The 23,421-nt window shown below is 34.7% G+C and overlaps 1 protein-coding gene across 1 annotated transcript in view; it reads right to left on the bottom strand.

Annotated features, from left to right (window-relative positions):
* Positions 1 to 23,421, bottom strand: part of AGPS (alkylglycerone phosphate synthase) — a 137,417-nt gene that overhangs the window by 14,769 nt on the left and 99,227 nt on the right. The window contains exons 15-19 of the mRNA XM_082841178.1: positions 22,109 to 22,178; positions 21,197 to 21,258; positions 17,345 to 17,434; positions 7,216 to 7,315; positions 4,885 to 4,942 (exon numbers count right to left, since the gene is read on the bottom strand). Coding sequence (XP_082697304.1) covers positions 4,885 to 4,942; positions 7,216 to 7,315; positions 17,345 to 17,434; positions 21,197 to 21,258; positions 22,109 to 22,178 — 380 coding nt within the window. The remainder of the gene's footprint in view (positions 1 to 4,884; positions 4,943 to 7,215; positions 7,316 to 17,344; positions 17,435 to 21,196; positions 21,259 to 22,108; positions 22,179 to 23,421) is intronic.

The following is a 23,421-nucleotide window of genomic DNA, read 5'->3' as shown; positions in this document are numbered from 1 at the left end:
TCAGTAACCTCATTGAACTTATTCGAATGAGGAACACATAAACTATACAAGAGAATAGGGAAGATGCCTCTAAGAAGGTGACATTTTTATCAGAGATCTTCATGATGGGAAAGTGAGCCATGCAAATATCTGGCGGCGGGGGGGGGGGGGGGGGGGGGGGACAAGAGAAAGAACATCTGGAAGAGACGGAATAAATAGCAAACGCCTTGAAGGGGGAAGAGAGTTGATATGCCTGAGAAATAGCAAGAAGGACACTACTGCTGGAGGGAAAAAGTAGTAAGAGATGAAGACAGAGAGATAAAACACACAATGTATATCCTTGAAGAACATAATAAGGACTTTGGATTTTATTCTGAATGTGAGGAGAAAATAATGAATTTTAAAAAGATTACTTGGGCAGCAAGAGAGATGACAGCAGGGGAACAGGAGTGAAGGTGGACAGACCAATTAAGAGGCTGCAATTGTCCCAGCAGGAAAAAACAGTGATTTGAACTAGGGTGGTGGTGGTGATCCCTTCTGGTATTTGGGAGTCATCAGCATAAGGATGGTGTTTTAAGTCCTGGGACTGAAGTAATCATTGAGGGAGTGAGGAAACACGGAGGAACGAACTGGCTCTGGGCTGAGCCCTAGAGCACGCCAGTGTTTATAAAGTGGTTTAGAAGACAACCTAGCAAAGGGAAAGCATCTTCATTTTACCAGCACATACGAAATATATTTTGTGTTCAGGCTTACCTAGTTTCTTTTTCTAAGCCATAGAGGAATCCAAGTGGTTCAGAATTTGTTTACATACAGTCATATTTTTGACTGCATGAAAATAAAAAATATGAGAAATGTGATAGAAATAAAAGATTCCTATTTAAATGAGGCAGACCCTCTCAATAAATTAATATGCAATCAAACCTTGCTACACTGAAGTTCAAGTTAATAATTTCTAAAATTAAATTATTTCATCAACCTTGGAGTCTTCAACAAAAAAAGGCTTATAAGCCTAGAACCTGAAAATGCACATAAATTATACAAGGAGTTTTATTGTAACATGATCTGACCTGCATTTGTTTTATTACCTGATACTGCTGACATGTTAGAAACCTATGATCAGGAAGTATAAAAACAACCAGAAAGTCAAACTGACTTATGTGTAAGGACTGAGAAAACAATGAAATAGCTATGATGAGGAAATTAAAATGTTCATTCATTTCTGTTTTAACATCTAAAGCAGGACAAGCAACTAACTTAGTGTTAAAATTAAAGAAACAGAGGTTTTATATTTTAAAAGAGAAAGACTAATATTTAGTATTTCTTCTCATATACTTTTAAATGCATGTGCCTCTTTTCAAAGGCTTTCAATTTCAATCTTTTTAGCTTTTGGCCTATTTTCACTATTATGTTCTTAAGTCAGAGGACAAGGACCCTGAAGCAGGATGAACTGAGTGCAAACTCAAATTCTGGCACTAACAACTATTGCTGATACTTTGAAGTTACTGTACACTCAGAGGCTTAATATATCTTCATCTGAAAGACAGGAACAATATCTACTCCACAGCATTTTGATCAGGATTAAAGGAGACTGTCATGCAGAGCACCTAGCAAATATTTACAGCTTTATAAATGTTAATTCCTTTCCCTATTTTATCTTCCTTCTCTTTGATGTTTTAACATCTATAGCATTTATATGTTTATTAAAGTCACCTTTTGAGTGCTTTTCAAAGAAAATGGGAGACTCTTATCTTGGTTAAAATATGATGATATCATAAACCTACCAGTTTTGATCAGCAGCCTTTTGAAATGCTATAATATTTTACTTTACTGGACTGTAAGATCCTTCAAGGGAAGGACTACCATTCTTTGAAATCCTATTGCCTAGTGGACCAGTAATATTTATAATGTGGAAAACATATTATACAACAATATTAAAAAGCATTAGGGGGCTTCCCTGGTGGCACAGTGAGAGTCCACCTGCCGATGCAGGGGATGCGGGTTCGTGCCCCGGTCCGGGAAGATCCCACATGCCGCGGAGCGGCTGTGCCCGTAAGCCGTGGCCGCTGAGCCTGCACATCGCCTGTGCTCCGCAATGGGAGAGGCCACAACAGTGAGAGGCCCGCGTACCGCAAAAAAAAAAAAAAAAAAAAAAAGGCATTAGGCATACTTGGTATCAAAAATATCCCAGGAGCTATTTATATTTTTTGCTTTGGAATCAAGAATTGAATAATCATGATCTTTTGGTTAATTAAGGTTTATATCTTTTCAACTATTCTTTAAATTAATTTCTATTTGTTTACTGAATAATAAAACAGATTATTAACCACAGCTTTCACAAATAAAGTCTAAGTCTCAAATAAATTTGTACTAGAATTACTTAACTCTTTATTATTTTAAATTTGTGTGTATTTTTTTTTCCTGTAATGACAGCTTCACACATACATTATTTCAAGTATGTTTATGTAGGTTATGTTAGAGCCTGCTAAGAAGCTCTCAGTATCTGGGGTGTACCTGAATAAGTATTGTCAACACTTCTGCCATACTAGACTTTCAGCATCTCATATATAGACACTATTGGTGGGACCTGAATATCCTCATAGATCCTAAAGGAGTAAAATGTCATTAGCAAGAAAAAAAAGCATTGGTTTGGCTTTCCTCCACAATGTTGCAGGTCATTTGGTCATTTCCATAACTTCTGTAGAATTTATCTCACTGTAAAGCTTAAGTAAACGAAGAACATCCTCTCACAATTAAGGAAATTAGTTCATATAACCCAGTTATCTAAATAACAATTAAGCCTCTATTTCTTTCTATATAGTACAAGATTTGGCTATTCTCACCCTCTTGCAGAATCACATCTCTCTCATATTTACTATCACAAACATAGATCCTACAGTTCCTGACCTTAAAGGAAAAAGTGCACTTGTTGGCTGCTGACATGTACCAAAAGGCAAAATTGTTGGCTATGGAAAGGAAAATTCTTTTTTTCTTCAAATAATTAATTATAGCTAAATTATTCTGTTTCCTCCCTCCATGAAATCAATTTAGAATGAAGAACATATTACTTAATGATATTATGTAATTTTACAAGTATACGTGTAAATTACATAGTAATATAGTGGCATCCTAAAATAAAATATACAAAAAAGATTTAAAGTAAAGTATATAGCTTTCTGAACATTTTAAAGGAAGGTGCTAAAATTCTAAGCACCTTTATGAAATACCTCATGTTTATAGTTCCAAAATTAGGTTTAGACTTTTAGATTAATCAAAAGTTTTTAATTTCACTTGAGACGTTCCTAATATCCAGTTTCTTCCCTTCTTCATTTTTGTCGTTCTAGCATTCATTAGAATCTCCATCAAAAGGTAATAAACAGGAAAAGGAGGAAAAGAACAAATTCATTCACCTTAATGCTTATCAGTCAGCTAAGTTAGAAATTTATTTGTGGAGGTTAAGAAAAAGTAGAGGGAATGCAAAAGATTAAATTGATACAATGATGCTGGGAATTGTCTATTTCATTCATCCACATTAGCAATCTTCTTCAGGCCTGCCTGCAATAATGTCATATGAACACAGATCTTCCACAGCCCACTCTGTTTTCTACCAAAATTCTTTCAATCATCCTACAAACATGTATGGAGGGCTGACTGGGGCCAAGCACTGTTCTAGGTGCTGGTACACAGAAATGAAACAGAAGTCCCTGTCCTTATAGATCCTACTTACCAGTAGGAGGAGATAGCTAATCTCAAGAAGTATAAATATATAGCATGTTAGATAATGCTAAATGCTATGATAGAAAATCAAACAGGGAAACAGGGATATGGAGAATCCAGAGTAGGAGTATAAGCTGAAATTTTTAAATTCAGTCATCATTTACCTTCATGCACTTCCCTAAAAAAATTTTTTTAATTAAAAAAATCTACACATATATTTTCTAGGCACCAATTTATATTGAGGGATATATTAAAAACACTGGTAGATATGTCTAGGTAGATATAACATAGGTAGATATATCATAATTTTTATTACTGATGTGATCAACTCTCCAATAAAAATACTACAATGATCAAAAAGAAATACTAAAACAGCATTAAAATCTTGAAAAGAAGATTTTTTCATATCCCGCCTTGATTAATTTGCTGAATTTTGGATGGGCAGAACAAACAGCTATTCAATATATAGTACAACTGACTTTAGCTACATTCCAATAGTGGATGAAAAACATTTAGGTAGGGCTTCCCTGGTGGTGCAGTGGTTGGGAGTCTGCCTGCCAGTGCAGGGGACATGGGTTCGGGCCCTGGCCTGGGAGGATCCCACATGCCACGGAGCAGCTGAGCCTGTGCGCCACAACTGCTAAGCCTGCGCTCTGGAGCCCGCATGCCACAACTACTGAAGCCCACGCCCCTGGGGCCTGTGCTCCCCAATAGGAGAGGCCACTGCAATGGGAGGCCTGCGCCCCGCAATGAAGAGTGGCCCCCGCTCGCTGCAACTGGAGAGAGCCTGCGCACAGCAACGAAGACCCAGCGCAGCCAAAAATAAAAATAAATAAAATAAATAAATTTATTTAAAAAAACAAAAAACATTTAGGTAGGTTCTTTTTCCCCCTTTAAAAATTTTTGCTCTAATGGTCAAATACCTCCCAGGTTTGCTGGGCTATCTTGGGTGACATGAAGTTCCTGAGAACTCAGAAGGCTGTCTAGGTTCTGTTATCTAGGCAGGCTTGTCAAATCAAGCTTCTGTCAGTTACTACCACAGCACAGGCAACCTCAGTGACAGACATAACAACTTCAAAGAGAGCCCTAGTGCTCTCAAATTACTCATATTATGACTCCCCCTAGCACTGTATCAAACCAAATATTTTAAACAGTAGGAATATTAGAAATTCTACCCCCAAAAAAGAATACCTCCGTGGTGATGCGACAGGCTCCCTCCATTAGCGAGGATTTCTTCTCTAGCAGCTGCCTGTATTTGGAAACAAAACAACAAACAGATCACTTTGAGGTGAAAGAGTAAGACCCAACTCCCAAAGGAGATACATACTTTCTGGTTAAATAATAAAGGAGAAGCCTAATTTTCCTTTCTCTTAGGTTAACTGTATTTAAAGAGCAATTAAAATATGCAGCCTAGCTTTATAAGTTTTTTTCTAGTGAATAGTCGCAGTGTCTACAATTGTTACATCAAGATTCTAGAAAAGAAAAAGAAGGCAAAATGACAAATTCATCAGCACTAAATGATTAATAACAATAAAAAAAAAAGTTTTGTGAGGAGTCCGGTCCTACTCTGAAGTAAACATCTCACTATACCAACAAACATTAATTGACTGTATATGGTATGTCCAGAAAAGTACTAAGCAATTTACCTGGAATTACTCAGTTATTTTCACTAAAGCCTTATGGAATAATTTCAATTACTCCTATTTCACAGATAAAGAAAATGAGGCTTAGATGGTTAAATTACTCACCTAATATCATACAGTGGGCATAAGACTCAAGATTACTTACAAAGCTATCAGGGATTAATGGTAAAAACCCTTATGGAGAACATTTCTTAGGTCAATGCCTTGGGACAAATTACTTCTCAGGCTTATGGATATCTAAGTGTGAAAAAAAACACCTTGTTTTATCCTCTTAACATGTTAGGCTCCAACTAGGCTCCTTAAAGAGCAATAAGGTTAGAAAGATAAACACTTAAAGCAATATATAGAATGACTGAAGTACAGGGTGAAAGAAGGGTTACAGAAACTGGAATTACATTCATGAGTATGTAACAGATATGAGGTAAAATCCCTACAGTGCCTTGAACCTCCTAGAATTACTTGGGTGTGTATAAACCATCAGAGTTAGGCCACAGTAGAAGAGACCCTCCCTTCAGGAGGGACAGATGGACCACATCTCATCGCAAAGTAATTTATAAGAACCCTCATCACTGAGGATTTAGGGTTTTTCAAATGAATCATACATATGCTAGCCCTACTCTAAGAGACTATGTCTTCTAACAAATTATTTTATGTAAAGCAATAACTACTTGAAACCAGCAGCACTTAGAGAATGGCTGTTTGGCTTGGGAAAGAAGGAACACTTTCATTTTTGTAGTACTATGGGGAAGGGGCCTTTGGGTAGCCAGAGGGCAACACCAAAACTGTTGTGGCCTCTTCCATTGCAGAGCACAGGCTCCAGATGCACAGGCTTAGCGGCCATGGCTCACGGGCCCAGCCGCTCCGCGGCATGTGGGATCTTCCCGGACCGGGGCACGAACCCGTGTCCCCTGCATCGGCAGGTGGACTCTCAACCACTGTGCCACCAGGGAAGCCCAGGACTCAAACTTTTGAGGATGATGGATATGTTCATTATTTTGATTGGGGTTACAATTTCACAGGTGCATACATAGGTCAAAACCCATGAAACTGTACATATTATGTGCAGTTTACTATATCTCAATTATACTTCAGAAAAGCTGGGTTTTTTTGTTTTTTTTTTTTTAAAAAAAGGAGGCATAAGAGGGAGCCAACCATACCCTGTGGTTTGGGTCTAAAAGTGTGCCACTGAAAATCACCTTGTGGTACTACCTTTGGCAGGCAGGCAACAGAATTAACACTAGGACACCTGAGGTTTTATTTTTAACAAACCCCAGTCTCCTCCTGCTTCCTCCAAAGTCTAGTCTGTTTCTTCAACCCTAGGCATACTTGTCATCAGAAATATTGACTATCAAACAGAAGGCGTTATAAAAATTAGACGCTTAAGGTCATTTAAGAAATGTAATAGAAACTGCTGGCAAATGAACCTCAAAGGCCTACATATAACTTAAGCAAACAAAAAAATTATAAACCTAGAATTAGGAAATTACAGCAACATAGGCCAAGAGCTTTAGAGCCGCTGACCTCAAAAGCAGTCACCATATGGAGCTGGCTGGGCTGCTGAAGTGATATCAAGGGTCCATATAGTCTTCTGTTATTTAATTTAATCAGGTATTATGTACTATAAGTAATATCCAAAGAATCACAGGCAACAGAACATTAATTTTAGAATATTAATTGTAATATGTATAGGGAATATGAATTTTAGACTTCTAATCCAGTATTCAATCCAGTGTAAAAATTATGCTTCTCATTTCTATGGGCTATCCCAGGTAATCCACAAGTTATTAAAGACAGTCAAACTAAAATTCATAAATTGATAGTAAAGTTTACTTAAATTAATAAAAGAATGTAAGAGCTATATTCATGTATGCAAAATTACCTCAGTTTGTTCAAACACAGTCAGTGGGTCACTGATTCCCCTGTAGTTAAAGGCAAAGTAGAAATAGATACATGCACCTGCATCATAAGTCTGAGTCACCCTAAAAAACAAACAGACAAAATCCCCCACAAGGCTTTAAGTAAAATCAGAATTAACATCTAGAAACTTAAAGACAAGATTGTTTGAATGATTTGCTTAAGCCATAATCTCATTCTCTACCCACCCTCTTACTCCGTGGATGGAAAATAGATTTGCTGGATAAAGGATATCTAAGAACTACTTGTACTATTTTTATAACTTTTTTGGTAAGTCTGGACTATTACCCCAAAAAATTTTTTTAATTTTAAGATAATGTAAATATTTCTCCAACTGGCCTGAAATAAACAAAATTCCACTTCCTCAGAAGGGATTTTTTTTTTCTTTTTTAACAAAGTATACTGCAGTTATAGACAGCCCCAAAACAGACTACATGGAACTTGGTGATCCATTTTAAGTCTTCTAAGCTTCCTCAAAGTTAACAGAAATACATATGAGAACTTGAAACTAGAAAACAAGAAAAATGTTCAAATACCAAAAATGATCAGACTGGGCAAAACACAGCACCTTCACCAAGTTCACATTATTAGTAACAACTTTGAAAACAAATTGAATGACATGGCCTTAAGAGAGTACCTCCAAAGGTTTTACACTCTAGGTCCCATATGTGTGCATGTTGTATATGTATTTGCAAAAGGTATCAAGAATGTTAGATTAATAAATCATATACATGATATATATCTGGGCTTTCAAAATGTAATTAGGTGAAGCATTTAAAAGGGAGCCAAGGTAATCACAGTCAAATCTCTGAATGCAATTTACAAAGGTTCCCACAAAGAATTTAATTTAACAGAAAGAGCAAATACAGAGGAAATACTTTTTTTTTACTACACAATACAAACAGAATCTAATCCAAAATTTTAATGGCCTTTTAGGCCAAATGTTAGGTGCCTCAGAACAGAAGAAATGAACTGTTTAACAATGCTACTGTCAATTTGCCAGCTATGTTTTTCTTCTAGTGTTAATTCACCCATAAAAAAGATCCCTTGAATGTTTACATTTTAACTACCAGATTTACAAAGTTTAAGAAAAATTGGAAAACCATGTTAACCTCAAGGGCACTATCACTATGAATAACCAAATTTAAATAAATTTAAAGGATACATGAATGAAATGAGTTTACAGCAATTAGTAAAATATACATTACTCATATGAGAATCATTAATATCAATAAATAGAAAATATAACTAAATATTAATAGAACATTGCCACCTTTCAACAAATCCAGGAGCTATATTACACAATTCAGTTTTCAGTAGATAAGGAGGCTTCTAAAATTACAACAAAGCTTGAGTGATCAGTATCTCAAACAAAGTAGAAATAACGTTTTTTGGAAAACCTTAATCTGGGGCCATTTCAGAAAGTGACAGAACTAATACCTTTTAATAGATCAATTCTATCATTTAAGACACTTAAACACTAATGTCTTCCAAAATCATCTGGACAAGAGAAAGTGTGGCTGCCAAAGTCATTATATTATTCTTTAATTTCTAAAAAATTTTTGTGCTATATACTTTTTGGAGTACTGTACTTATGTTAGACTCACTGGCTAGGAAGTCCTTCCCACAAAACTTCCTCAGAAAATTTAGGGTTAGAATTCCTATTCCAATATACAAAGTACCTTTTAAAAGACAGAAATGAAATAAATGAACTTAATAAATGCATCCTACAGCTGAATTCTTTTCCTTGGGATCTCTGATTTCAATGAGATCTATAACTATTTTAAATTAATTTCAGAATAGCTTTTTTAAAAAAAACTGGTTTAAAAATTACATCTCACACATTCAACATTTATACTCAACACAGAATAATCTCCTTAGCCACTGTTAATCAGCTCAAATCAAACTACAGTTAAGCGTTAATCAAGTATATGCTATAAAAACTATATTTAAAACTCCTATTTAGCAAAATCATTCAATTAACTTAGACTTTGCACATTCTAAACTTTGGTTTTATAAGATGATCACAGAAGCTGAGCGTTAGGCTTTTATCAGAAAATCCTTCTTAAAAAATCAGCTATGTAATAAATGACATATCAATTCAGAATATGTATACCAATTCTATCTACCTGCAATACAATACATAATGAAGATCCTTAGGCCTTATAAGTAAGTACCTTCTAAAGAACCAAGACTTAAGTATTGTTACAGAAGGTGTCCTAAGGCAGAATATTTTACTTCCCAATAACTTTCAGTAAGTAGTGGTTTATCACAATGGTATTTTCATAATGAAGGGGGAGAAGTCTCAAGGGATGCTGAATAGAGAGGTAGGGCAGAAGAAGGAGGACAGGATAATATCTGTTAAGCTGTCACTTGACAAAGCAAAAGAATAAAAAATCCTCAACTACACAGAAATAGATTTTATTACTTTAAATGTTTCAGATTTTACTATTAACAAATGACTTTTGGCTTATTGGGCCTGTTTGTTTTCAGTTTATAATAATAAGAGGCTTGACAGACCAGATTGTCAAGAGAAGAACTAAATATCAACTTAGGTGATAATATAAATAAATACACTTTTTTTTCTTGCGGTTTAAGAACTTTAAGATAAAAGGTTCGTTTTTAAAGATATGTCCAAATTAAAAAAAAAAAAAAAAAGGAACAGGTACATTTTTACTCCTTTAATTTGGAAAGCTTCTCTCCAAGATCAGTCACTAAGCTACCAGTAGCGTTACCATGTTATAAGTGTTTTATTAAACAGAACAAGGCCCCTTTTTCCCCTCCTTCAGATATAATCGAATGCCCAGCCAATAATCTCTAAAATCCACGTTTTAAGCCTTTACATTCTACCCCAAATATACTTGTTCTAAAAGATGTTAATACACACACTTGACTTAGTACTTCCTAAAATGTTCTTCAAACCATGTCTCTCCCACAAAGAAGCATAAAAGACTATTTCAAGGATACTCTTCTGATTGATGTGAACAGTTACGGTATAAGAAAGATGCTTTCCTCACATCTCATGTAAGAATTTTGTTGTCATACCCAGCAAAAGCACAATCTAATATTCACAGAAAGATAGACAAGATGAAAAGGCAGAGGGCTATGTACCAGATGAAGGAACAAGATAAAACCCCAGAAAAACAACTGAATGAAGTGGAGATAGGCAACCTTCCAGAAAAAGAATTCAGAATAATGATAGTGAAGATGAACCAGGACCTTGGAAAAAGAATGGAGACAAAGATCGAGAAGATGCAAAAAATGTTTAACACAGACCAAGAAGAATTAAAGAACAAACAAACAGAGATGAACAATACAATAACTGAAATGAAAACTACACTAGAAGGAATCAATAGCAGAATAACAGAGGCAGAAGAACAGATAAGTGACCTGGAAGACAGAATGGTGGAAATCACTGCTGTGGAACAGACTAAAGAAGAAAGAAAGAAAAGATATGAAGACAGCCTAAGAGACCTCTGGGACAACATTAAACACAACAACATTTGCATTATAGGGGTCCCAGAAGGAGAAGAGAGAGAGAGAGAAAGGACCAGATAAAATATGTGAAGAGATTATAGTCGAAAACATCCCTAACATGGGAAAGGAAATAGCCACCAAGGTCCAGGAAGCGCAGAGAGTCCCATACAGGATAAAACCAAGGAGAAACACGCTGAGAAACATAGTAATCAAATTGGCAAAAATTAAAGACAAAGAAAAGTTATTGAAAGCAGCAAGGGAAAAATGACAAATAACATACAAGGGAACTCCCATAAGGTTAACAAACGATTTCTCAGGAGAAACTCTACAAGCCAGAAGGGAGTAGCATGATATACTTAAAGTGATGAAAGGGAAGAACCTACAACGAATATTACTTTACCGGCAAGGATCTCATTCAGATTTGATGGAGAAATCAAAAGCTTTACAGACAAGCAAAATCTAAGAGAATTCAGCACCATCGAACCAGCTCTACAACAAATGCTAAAGGAACTTCTCTAAGCAGGAAACACAAGAGAAGAAAAGGACCTACAAAAACAAACCCAAAACAATTAAGAATATGGTGACAGGAACATACATATCGATAATTACCTTAAACGTAAATGGATTAAATGCTCCAACCAAAAGACAAAGGCTTGCTGAAAGGATACAAAAATAAGACCCATCTATATGCTGTCTACAAGAGACCCACTTCAGACCTAGAGACACATACAGACTGAAAGTGAGGGGATGGAAAAAGATATTCCATGCAAATAGAAATCAAAAGAAAGCTGGAGTAGCAATACTCATATCAGATAAAATAGACTTTAAAATAAGGAATGTTACAAGAGACAAGGAAGGACACTACATAATGATCAAGGGATCAATCCAAGAAGAAGATATAACAATTATAAATATATATGCACCCCAACATAGGAGCATCTCAATACATAAGGCAACTGCTAACAGCTCTAAAAGAGGAAATCGACAGTAACACAATAATAGTGGGGGACTTTAACACCTCACTTACACCAATGGACAGATCATCCAAAATGAAAATAAATAAGGAAACAGAAGTTTTAAATGACACAATAGACCAGATAGATTTAATTGATATTTATAGGACATTCCATACCAAAACTGCAGATTACACTTTCTTCTCAAATGCGCACAGAACATTCTCCAGGATAGATCACATCTTGTGTCACAAATCAAGCCTCAGTAAATTTAAGAAAATTGAAATCACATCAAGCATGTTTTCTGACAACAACGCTATGAGATTAGAGATCAATTACAGGGAAAAAAACCATAAAAAACACAAAACAAATGGAGACTAAACTATACATTACTAAATAACCAAGAGATCACTGAAGAAATCCAAGAGGAAATCAAAAAATACCTAGAGACAAATGACAATGAAAACACGATGATCCAAAACCTATGGGATGCAGCAAAAGCAGTTCTAAGAGGGAAATTTATAGCTATACAAGGCTACCTCAAGAAACAAGAAAAATCTCAAATAAACAATCTAACCTTACACCTAAAGGAACGAGAGAAAGAAGAACAAACAAAACTCAAAGTTAGGAGAAGGAAAGAAATCATAAAGATCAGAGCAGAAATAAATGAAAGAGAAACAAAGACAATAGCAAAGATCAATAAAACTAAAAGCTGGTTCTTTGAGAAGATAAACAAAACTGATAAACCATTAGCCAGACTCATGAAGAAAAAGAGGGAGAACACTCAAATTAATAAAATTAGAAATGAAAAAAGAGAAGTTACAACAGACACCGCAGAAATACATAGCATCCTAAGAGACTACTACAAGCAACTATAGGTCAATAAAATGGACAACTGGAAGACATGGACAAATTCTTAGAAAGGTATAACCTTCCAAGAATGAACCAGGAAGAAACAGAAAATATGAGCAGACCAATCACAAGTAATGAAATTGAAACTGTGATGAAAAATCTTCCAACAAACAAAAGTCCAGGACCAGATGGCTTCACAGGTGAATTCTAACAAACATTTAGAGAAGAGGTAACACCCATCCTTCTCAAACTGTTCCAAAAAATTGCAGAGGAAGGAACACTCCCAAAGTCATTCTATGAGGCCACCGTCACCCATGATACCAAAACCAGACAAAGATACTACAAATAAAAACAATTACAGACCAATATCACTGATGAATATAGAAGCAAAAATCCTCAACACAATACTAGCAAACAGAATCCAACAACACATTAAAGGGATCATACACCATGATCAAGTGGGATTTATCCCAGGGATGCAAGGATTCTTCAATATATGCAAATCAATCAATGTGATATACCATATTAACAAACTGAAGAATAAAAACCATATGATCATCTTAATAGACACAGAAAAAGCTTTTGACAAAATTCAACACCCATTTATGATAAAAACTCTCTAGAAAGTGGGCACAGAGGGAACCTACCTCAACATAATAAAGGCCATATACGACAAACCCACAGCAAACATCATCCTTAATGGTGAAAAACTGAAAGCATTTCCTCTAAGATCAGGAACAAGACAAGGATGTCCACTCTCACCACTATTATTCAACACAGTTTTGGAAGTCCTAGCCACAGCAATCAGAGAAGAAAAAGAAATAAAAGGAATACAAATCGGAAAAGAAGAAGTAAAACTGTCACTGTTTGCAGATGACATGATACTATACATAGAGAATCCTAAAGATGTCATCAGAAAACTACTGGAGCTAATCAATGAATTTGGTTAAGTTGCAGGATACAAAATTAATGCACAGAAATCTCTTGCATTCCTATACACTAATGATGAAAAATCTGAAAGAGCAATTAAGAAAACACTCCCATTTACCACTGCAACAAAAAGAATAAAATACCTAGGAATAAACCTACCTAGGGAGACAAAGACCTGTATGCAGAAAACTATAAGACACTGATGAAAGAAATTAAAGATGATACCAACAGATGGAGAGATATACCATGTTCTTGGATTGGAAGAATCAATATTGTGAAAATGACTATACTACCCAAAGCAATCTACAGATTCAGTGTAATCCCTATCAAATTACCAATAGTATTTTTTATGGAACTAGAACAAAAAACCTTAAAATTTGTATGGAGACACGAAAGACCCTGAAGAGCCAAAGCAGTCTTGAGAGAAAAAAACGGAGCCGGAGGAATCAGACTCCCTGACTTCAGACTATACTACAAAGCTACAGTAATCAAGACAATATGGTACTGGCACAAAAACAGAAATATAGATCAATGGAACAGGATAGAAAGCCCAGAGATAAACCCACATACCTATGGTCAACTAATCTATGACAAAGGAGGCAAGGATATACAATGGATAAAAGACAGTCTCTTCAGTAAGTGGGGCTGGGAAAACTGGACAGCTACATGTAAAAGAATGAAATTAGAACACTCCCTAACACCATACACAAAAATAAACTCAAAATGGATTAGAGACCTAAATGTAAGACCAGACACTATAAAACTCTTAGAGGAAAACATAGGAAGAAGGCTCTTTGACATAAATCACAGCAAGATGTTTTTTGATCCACTTCCTAATGAATAATGGAAGAGTAATGGAAATAAAAACAAAAATAAACAAATGGGACCTAACGAAATGTAAAAGCTTTTGCACAGCAAAGGAAACCATAAACAAGACAAAAAGACAACCCTCAGAATGGGAGAAAATATTTGCAAATGAATCAATGGACAAAGGATTAATCTCCAATATATATATATAAACAGCTAATGCAGCTCAATATTAAAAAAAAAAACAACCCAGTCCAAAAATGGGCAGAAGACCTAAATAGACATTTCTCCAAAGAAGACATACAGATGGCCAAGAGGCACATGAAGAGCTGCTCAACATCACTAATTATTAGAGAAATGCAAATCAAAACTACAGTGAGGTATCACCTCACACCAGTTACAATGGGCATCATTAGAAAATCTACAAACAACAAATGCTGGAGAGGGTGTGGAGTAAAGGGAACCCTCTTGTACTATTGGTGGGAATGTAAATTGATACAGCCATTATAGAGAACAGTATGGAGGTTCCTTCAAAAACTAAAAATAAAATTACCGTATGATCCAGCAATCCCACTACTGGGCATATACCCAGAGAAAACCATAATTCAAAAAGACACATGCACCCCAATGTTCACTGCAGTACTATTTACAATAGCCAGGTCATGGAAGCAACCTAAATGCCCATCGACAGACGAATGGATAAAGAAGATGTGGTACATATACACAATGGAATATTACTCAGCCATAAGAAGGAACGAAATTGGGTCATTTGTTGAGACGCGGATGGATCTAGAGAGTGTCATCCAGAGTGAAGTAAGTCAGAAAGAGAAAAACAAATATCGTATATTAACGCATATATGTGGAACCTAGAAAAATGGTACAGATGAACCAGTTTGCAGGGCAGAAATTGAGACACAGATGTAGAGAACAAACGTATGGATACCAAGGGGGGAAGACTCAGATGTAAAGAACAAACATATGGACACCAAAGGGGGGTGGTGGTGTGATGAATTGGGCAATTGGGATTGACATGCATACACTGATGTGTATAAAATTGATGACTAATAGGAACCTGCTATATAAAAAAATAAGTAAAATTTAACAATGAAAAAAAAACATTCAGTATTAAAAAAAAAAGAAAGCACAATCTAGCAAATTTTAAAAGGTATCTGTCCCTATGGGGCAACAAGTAGAATTAAGAAACATAATATGGAAACAGGAAAGTACAAGATGAGAGAATGTAAAAAAAGGGAAAAAAAAATCACAGAAGAGATTCCAGTTTAAAGAGTACATAAGTATTTCTAGTCTTGCAAAGCAAATATACAGAAATTATCATGCTCTGTCAACATATCAAGAGGGCCTAACAATTGGATGCCTTCATGAGAATTTGTCATTAAGGAAGAAAAACAAATAACCAAATTTTCCATACTAATACTAGTATGGATTGTCTACCTCAACCTTCATGTAACTACGTCACAATAATACATACGATGCCATTTATATAGCCCTTTATATGCTTTCTCATTTCATTGTTACAACAGTCCCTTCAAGGAGATATATTACCACTACTTTACTAATGATAAACTTAGAGCTCCAAGAGATTAAATTCCTAATAAATAGCAGAACAGTGCTTTCACTCTTTAGACACATGCAACGTTACAAAATAAAGAAATTTAAAAACTAAGCAGGAAGTTGCCATGGTGATGCAGTAGGAGGAAGGCCCAGATCTGCCTTCCTAGGCTGATATCAAGTGGTTCCAGGCTAATCAAAAGAACAATCATTATGAATAGAAATATACAGAAATGCTGTTGTGCTGAAGCACAACTGCTGTTTCAGAGTCCAGCATTTAACAATAAAGATACTACGTTAATTCGAAAATTACCTAACTTTTATTCATGCTTATATTGTAAGTTTTTTGTTTGTTTCTAAATATTGGAGTTATATCCCTGAAAACCACACACACAGAAAAAAAAAAGAGAAGCAGTTATATAATACAGAATGTTCAATAAATTTTAAAGTGCTAGATTAGTACTGTATCATTTACTTTAAGGTTCCCCTTCTCATGCTCTGTCCTAATTTCCCTTTATTCTCTATTCTAATTAATTTGATAACTTTTGTAGAGAAGTCAAATGCTCAATTCAATCTTTATACATTTAATCTTCCGGTGTTCACACAGAAAATTAATATCAAAAGATTGAACACAAAGTGCCCCTTCTTAAGAAAACCTCCTTTGGGGCTTCTGCTATTTAACTAAGAGACGACAAAATCATCAGTTAACTGTGCTCCAATATGGATTATAACTGTCCCATATGGAAGATACTAGCCACATGTGGCATTTTAAATTTAAATTATTTGAAATTAATAAAATTTAAAATTCAGTTCCACAGTCATACTAGCCACATTTCAACAGCTCAACAGCCACATGTGGCTGTGGCTATCATTCTGGATAGGGCAGATACAGAACATTTCCATTATCACAGAAAGATCTATTAGAAAGCAACAAGTTAATTTTCATTTGGATCTTCTGGCTCCACTCATTCCTATAGTCCATACCCACTGATTTAATCAACAACCGACAAAGTGGTTAAAGTGCCTTTTCTCTGTTAAAGAAAGAGCTACATTGAATGTGTGTGTAATTTATAGTTTCTTGACCATATATGTAATTTATAGTTTCAGTGAATGAAGGAGTCCTTCTCTTACTCCAGCAGCTCTGACATTTGGCTCTTTACCATCATGCTGTCCAGACAGGGTAGAAGGCTCATGGCTCACTCATGGTAGAAGGCTCACTCTACCCAGACAGGGTAGAAGGATCACTCTTTACCATCATGCTGTCCAGACAGGAGAAGGCTCACTCCTAGGAAAGGGTGTTCTACTCCTATCGGGCTCAGGACTACTGTAAAAATCCTAGTGGCACAATCCTAAAAAGGTGGCAAGTAAAGTTTAGGAAAGCTTGCTAAGTGGAACAGACTGAAGCTTTTCCTCAGCTCACAAATTACACTTCTCTATTAATTAAAAAAAAAAACAGTTTTTTTTTTTTTCAGAATAAAAAGTTTAAGAACAACAACAAAAACTCACCTGCATGTAGCAAGAGGAGCAAACTGAACACCTTTCTCTTTGCATTCCCTTGTTATTCTTTCCTTTACATTTCTACAGAGATCTACAACCCTAGAAAAAAATAATTGAATACAATATTAAGTTTTTACATAATTATAAAAAATCTAATTATTGTTGGTTTATCAGCACATTCAAGTCAGAAATTCTCTTAACTAAAACTTTCATACTCATTCCTTCAAGAATGAACAAGATCATTCAAACTGGCCTTCCATTCATAACTTCAAGGGAGCAAAGTCCTTTCCCTTTTTGTCACAGGAAAGACAGTAGTCAGAGGAGCATACTCAAGTCTCCTGAAGGCAGTTTCCTAAGCTAAGGAAAATCCAAATTCAAAATAAATTTAATTACAAGATTCTAAAAGCTTTTTAAAAAGCTCTAAAGAAAATGTTAATGAAAATTCAATTCTGGGTTATAGGAATACCAATCTATATCCCATCTAAGAAGTTTTCCTTAATTTAAAAACAATTTAATTAATAATCATAGTGCTATACCAAATGTTCAACAGCCTATTTTCAAGCACTAAGCTAAAATCCAACTCAACAAAGACTTACTGGACATGAACTATGTGTAAAGTTATGCTAGACAGTTTAATATGTTCAATATGAACAATGAAAACAGACAAGTGAGACATAGTTCTTAAAGGGGAGGGAAGATTGATAATATTTAACAATATTAATCTGTTTTTTAATGTGAGCTGTAACATATTGTTATAACCATATATTCTGTTTCACCTGGAAAATAAAACTCTTAAAGTATATATCAGCCATTTTATTCTCCAATAAATATCCTGGGTACATATTGACACCGATTCTGTGTTTTAAACCTTGGTCTGTTTAGAATCATGAGAAAGGAAAAGATACCAAAGAAACTTAAAAGGTTGGCCCAATTTGATAAAAACAATAACATTTAAATGGATTATGCTTTACTGAACACATTAAAGTTATCTATATTTCCAATAAGAACAAAGAATAACTGATTAAAATATAAATATGAAAAAGGTTTTGGTGTTTTATTAGCATGTCAATTTTTACTTTTATAGATTCTGAAAGTTTTATAAAATCTGACTTTACAAAACAGCACTCAAGTTAAGTTCTGCTTTATTCTGTGAGAGCTGCAGGCAGATACAATTTATCAATGTTACCTATGCCTTATTTATAGAATGGTAAGGGTCCATGTTTCTTAAAAATCTTTCATAAAGAATTTAGATTATTGAAATTTAATGTCTTTAATTTGAAAATCCAACTTACAAAACAGATACTTTAAATATAAATAAAGGGACTTCCCTGGTGGCGCAGTGGATGGGACTCTGCGCTCCCAGTGCAAGGGGCCTGGGTTTGATCCCTGGTCGGGGAACTGGATCCCACATGCATGCTGCAGCTGGGAGTTTGCATGCTGCAATTAAGGAGCCCACATGCCGCAACTGAGACCCGGCACAACCAAACAAATAAAATTTTAAATATAAATAAAATCTACTAAATTTTAATATCTACAGGAGTTCGTGAATATTACAAATTTATAAAAGTAACAAGTTCTTTATCATGACCCTAGAAAACAGAATTCAAGTGTTACTTGAATGAGGTACTTTCTAGAAATTATTTGTATGGAGTTCTGAAAGTATTTTCTAACAGAACTCATGCAAAGGTCAATACAGTCCATTTGGACCAGTCACTACATAGGAAGTAAACAAAACTGTGTATACCTTTTTTTTTTTTGGCCGCGTGGCATGCAGGATTTTAGTTCCCTGACCAGGGCTCGAACCCAAGCCTCTTGCGCTGGAAGCAAGGAGTCTTAACCACTGGACCACCAGGGAAGTCCCGTACTGTGTATACTTTTAAATTCTTACCTGACCTATTAGCAAATTTAACACTATTGACCATTTCCTCCTTGAAAACAATTTCCCTCAGCTCCTCTCACAGCACTGGTTTTCCTCCAAATCTTCTAGATTTTACTCCCCAATCTCCTCTGCTAGCGCTTATTTGTACAACTTAAATGAATCCTTTGTTTTTATCCCTTAAAGGTTGGGGTTTCTTGGACTTCTTTCTCAGGTCTTCTTTCTTTTCTCTTTGTCCATTTACCTGTTAAGTGTTTGTATATCTCCTTTGGTTTTAATCACAAATCTCAAGCTGATGTCTCTAAAATCTTCAAATCTCCAACTCGGACCTCTAGGCGGCTATTTTTATAAGGCTACATTCTTACACTATTCCATAGTTCATTCATAGGAGTCTATGCAGAATATTCACTGAGCACCTAATAGGTGCAGTCATTGTGCTAGGGCCACAGAGGAATATATAAAAACTAGTAAGACCAATAATCCTTTAAGAAACTTATGCATGAAAAGGCCAAGCAACCTAATAATATGTGAGGGTTGAAGACCCTGATCCCATGGGTTGCTGCTAAACAAGGTCTCTACTTAGCTAAAGGTTTGAAAGAGAAAGCAAGTTACTAAATGGTAACAAATTTTATGTCAGGAATACAGCTGCTTTCCCTTAATTTTATTTATTAAAACTTCAGTTGAAGACGTTGTTTTAAATGAAAACCAAGTACGTAACCCTGTATAAAACAGATATAGTCAGTGAGTCAAAAAAGTATTTAAGAATATACAAGGAAAGTATAAAGAAAAATGAAAAGATAGTGCATGACTAGCTTCCACAGTTGGAAGAATTTAAAGACAAAATGGCAATCATAGGTAAGGAGTAATTGATGACAAGGAAATTCATACTACTGAAGAAGTAACACTACACTAACCCACTTTCCCCAGTAAGAAAAGGTATTAAAGACGAAAATGGTCTCTGAGACATCTATGAACAGCTCCCAAACTATATCTGCTGTTCAAACATGTCAGATGTTGATGAAGTGATAATTCTTTTTATTTATAAGATTTATTCCCCTTATTAAAATTTAGCATCAAAAACTGAATGCTGTGACTAACATATTGATACTATAAATTTGATTGCTATCTTACAATGCATGGACTATTAGCATCAATACAGCAAAAGTCAAAACCCATAGTAGATGAAGACAGCGTAGAAAAGTAAAAAGTTTTCTGGGGGAGGAAAAAAAGAGGTTAGGGTAGAACAAAAATGTTAAGATAGGTAACATCTAACAGGTATATTCAGGGGGATTTTTTATATCCTATATACTTTATTATAGATTTAAAATAGTAAATTTTATAAAGAAAAAGTAAAATGTAAGGTATGCTAGATTAAAAATGTGCTAACAACCTCAAGAATTTTTTATTAGTTAACTCACAAGTCTATCTTTAATATAACCACTTCACATTTCCTAATCAGTTTTTACTATTAATTCCCTAACCAATATTTGTATGTATACATGTGTATAATTTAAAAACAGAAATTATACATAATTTCTTAAATTGGGTTTCTTTCAGAAATCACTTAAATTCAAGTTAAGATCTTGCTTAACAGTGTACATACAAATATCAAAAGCTAAATGAAATACTACAAAAGAAGGTTATATTTTGGGGGGACTTTTTAGAGAACATTTAAGCATATTAACCATTTAAGAATTTAAATCAAAGCTAAGTAAAACCACATAGTGACATTTAGTGTTCAGTAAAATTCTTTAAAATGTAAACTGCGGTAATAACTTCCTTCTGTGGGACATGGACAAGTCTGTCTAAAATTTTAAAAATGGCTTGCAAATGTGACATTCTGATGAAGATATTAAGTTAAATAAAAGTGATTACCTTGTTTCAACGTTTCCTTACAAAACTTTAAAAGTTTACATATTCACACACAATAAATTACTTCAGCAATTGTATAGCATATTTTAATAATATCAGGCATTTCATTTTACCTGTCCCAAGGAGCAGAAGTCTCAAAAGATTCCCCTAATACATAGTATTCCAAACCCAAATCCTGTTAAGACATATACACAAAATTAAGAAATTATAACAGATGCAGAAGAGTCCATAATATTAGTAGTATTTCATGTTCATTATTAGTATTTCATGTTTCTAATTCAACCTCCTGGGCTCTTTACTATCTACCTCAAAAGAGCATGGGAAAGGGGCCCCAAGTGTGAGATATAATCTCCAGAAGGACAGAAACTTTGTCTTGTTTTCCTCTGTGCCCTTGGCACCAGGCAGAGTGTCTGACACACGGCAGGAACTCAAATATTTCTCTAATGAATGGAGTCTCTATCCAGAAACTGTCTAGGTACATGCAGAGAATACTAGCAGGACAGATTTTTAGTGGCCTAAACAGCAAATTAACCAATACCAAAAAGTGATCATCAGGATCAAAGGACCAGGGAGATAGGGAAGTTGGGGGAGGAGGGACTAGAGAAAGGAAAAGAAATCTTTTAAAATCAACTTTTCTTTAAAAATAAATTAGAAAATAGAGTGTCTGTCTTTGTAGTGGCTAAATAGATAGACTATCTGGAACCACCTCAGCTAGGAAAATATATTTTATAGCGTACAAGATATAATACTTATATGATAAGTAACTTATAATACTAAATTTTTTACCCGGAGTACAATTCTGTTTTAATATCAAAACTGGAAAGAGCAATTCATAAGCCACCACAAAAGTGTAAAGGTATGAAAGAAAATTTTATAAGGCAGAAAAATCCTGGACTCATATGAGTACAATGATATGCTAAATTACCATAGGTTAAAATTTAAGAAAATAAAGAAAATAATTTTATTCACTTATAGAAAAAGTATTGTTTGCAACATAAACTGATAAAAGAAATGAGATAACTTACTCGAATGTATGCAATGACATAGGTCAGCAAATAACCTCTCTGTCCATTATCTTCTCCAGCTGCTAATCCACTGTAATTAAAGAATACACTGTCAGTATATTTCAAATGAACTATTAAAAATATATAAAACTAACCAAACTGATACAATACCCCAAGATAACTGCTTAACAGATTAACATATGTTACTTTACATCTCATTTTTATTTTAATCTCATTTATCATAAATGTATCAATGAGCTGTCAAGAGAATAGTCTTGGATAACAAAAATATTTTTAATATTCAGTTTGGTAATTAATTTTATATCTACCAAACCAGTAAAACTGACTGATATGAACTCAACTACTTCTACTCATACTGTCAAAAGAACAGAGAATAAGCCACGAGAAACAAGCTTAAATAATCGTCACAAGCATAACGAGATACTTAAAATACTCTTATTTTACTCATATTATATTTTTACCTGTATATTCATGTATTATAGTCTTATTCATATATAAAGATTTGCAATGACTGACTAGGATCTTCCAAACACCAAGAAGTTTTCTGAATACTTGAGCACATAGTATTTGGAGTATTAGACAAGGTGTTTACTTTATGGGATTTATGATTTAAAAGACAGACAAAACATACTTACACAGATACATTAAAATTTATGAAGCAACATACAGGCAAGTACAAGAGCAACAGTATGAACACATCCATTTCAATTGGAAAGTAGCTTTGTACAGAAGCTGTATTTGGTGATCTAGTTAGAATCAACCCCATATAACATATATTTCAGTCCAAGTACTCTGCTTTGTTAAAGTCATTCTAATTTTAAAATACTATGAATAATTACTGATTTCCACTACCTTCAGTAGATAGTTTTTAATTTTGCTTTTTTCCATCATCAGGCAGAAATTAAATTTTAAGTAGTCTTAGTCAACTAAATAAAACTTATCCCAAATTCTCAAAGTACCCACTAAAAATCCCTCAATAAAAACAAATAAAAGGAAAAATATCTTTTCTTGTGGCTTTCTTGAGTCATGATTGATGGCTAATCTTTATGTCTCTCTTCTTAATACCCTAACTGCGCCTTCTTGGTCTCAGGATGCTGAGCCCTTAACCATAGTGTTGCTTAAGACTCAGGTTTTGAACCTCTGTGATTTGAGCCTCTTCTCATTTCTCTTATGAATTCAGTTAACACCTTTACAGTTAAATCCTTTCTTTCCCCGATGTTTTGTCTGAATTTGGCAGTAAGTAAGAAATACAATGTAGATGTACCCTTGTTCTACACAAATACTGTAAGGCAATTTTCAGCTAGGACATACGG

Source organism: Leucopleurus acutus (assembly GCF_964270905.1).
Source record: "Leucopleurus acutus genome assembly, chromosome: 6".
NCBI lineage: Eukaryota > Metazoa > Chordata > Mammalia > Artiodactyla > Delphinidae > Leucopleurus > Leucopleurus acutus.
The sequence above is the reverse complement of the archived record's forward strand: the minus strand, read 5'-3'. Positions and strand labels throughout refer to the sequence as shown.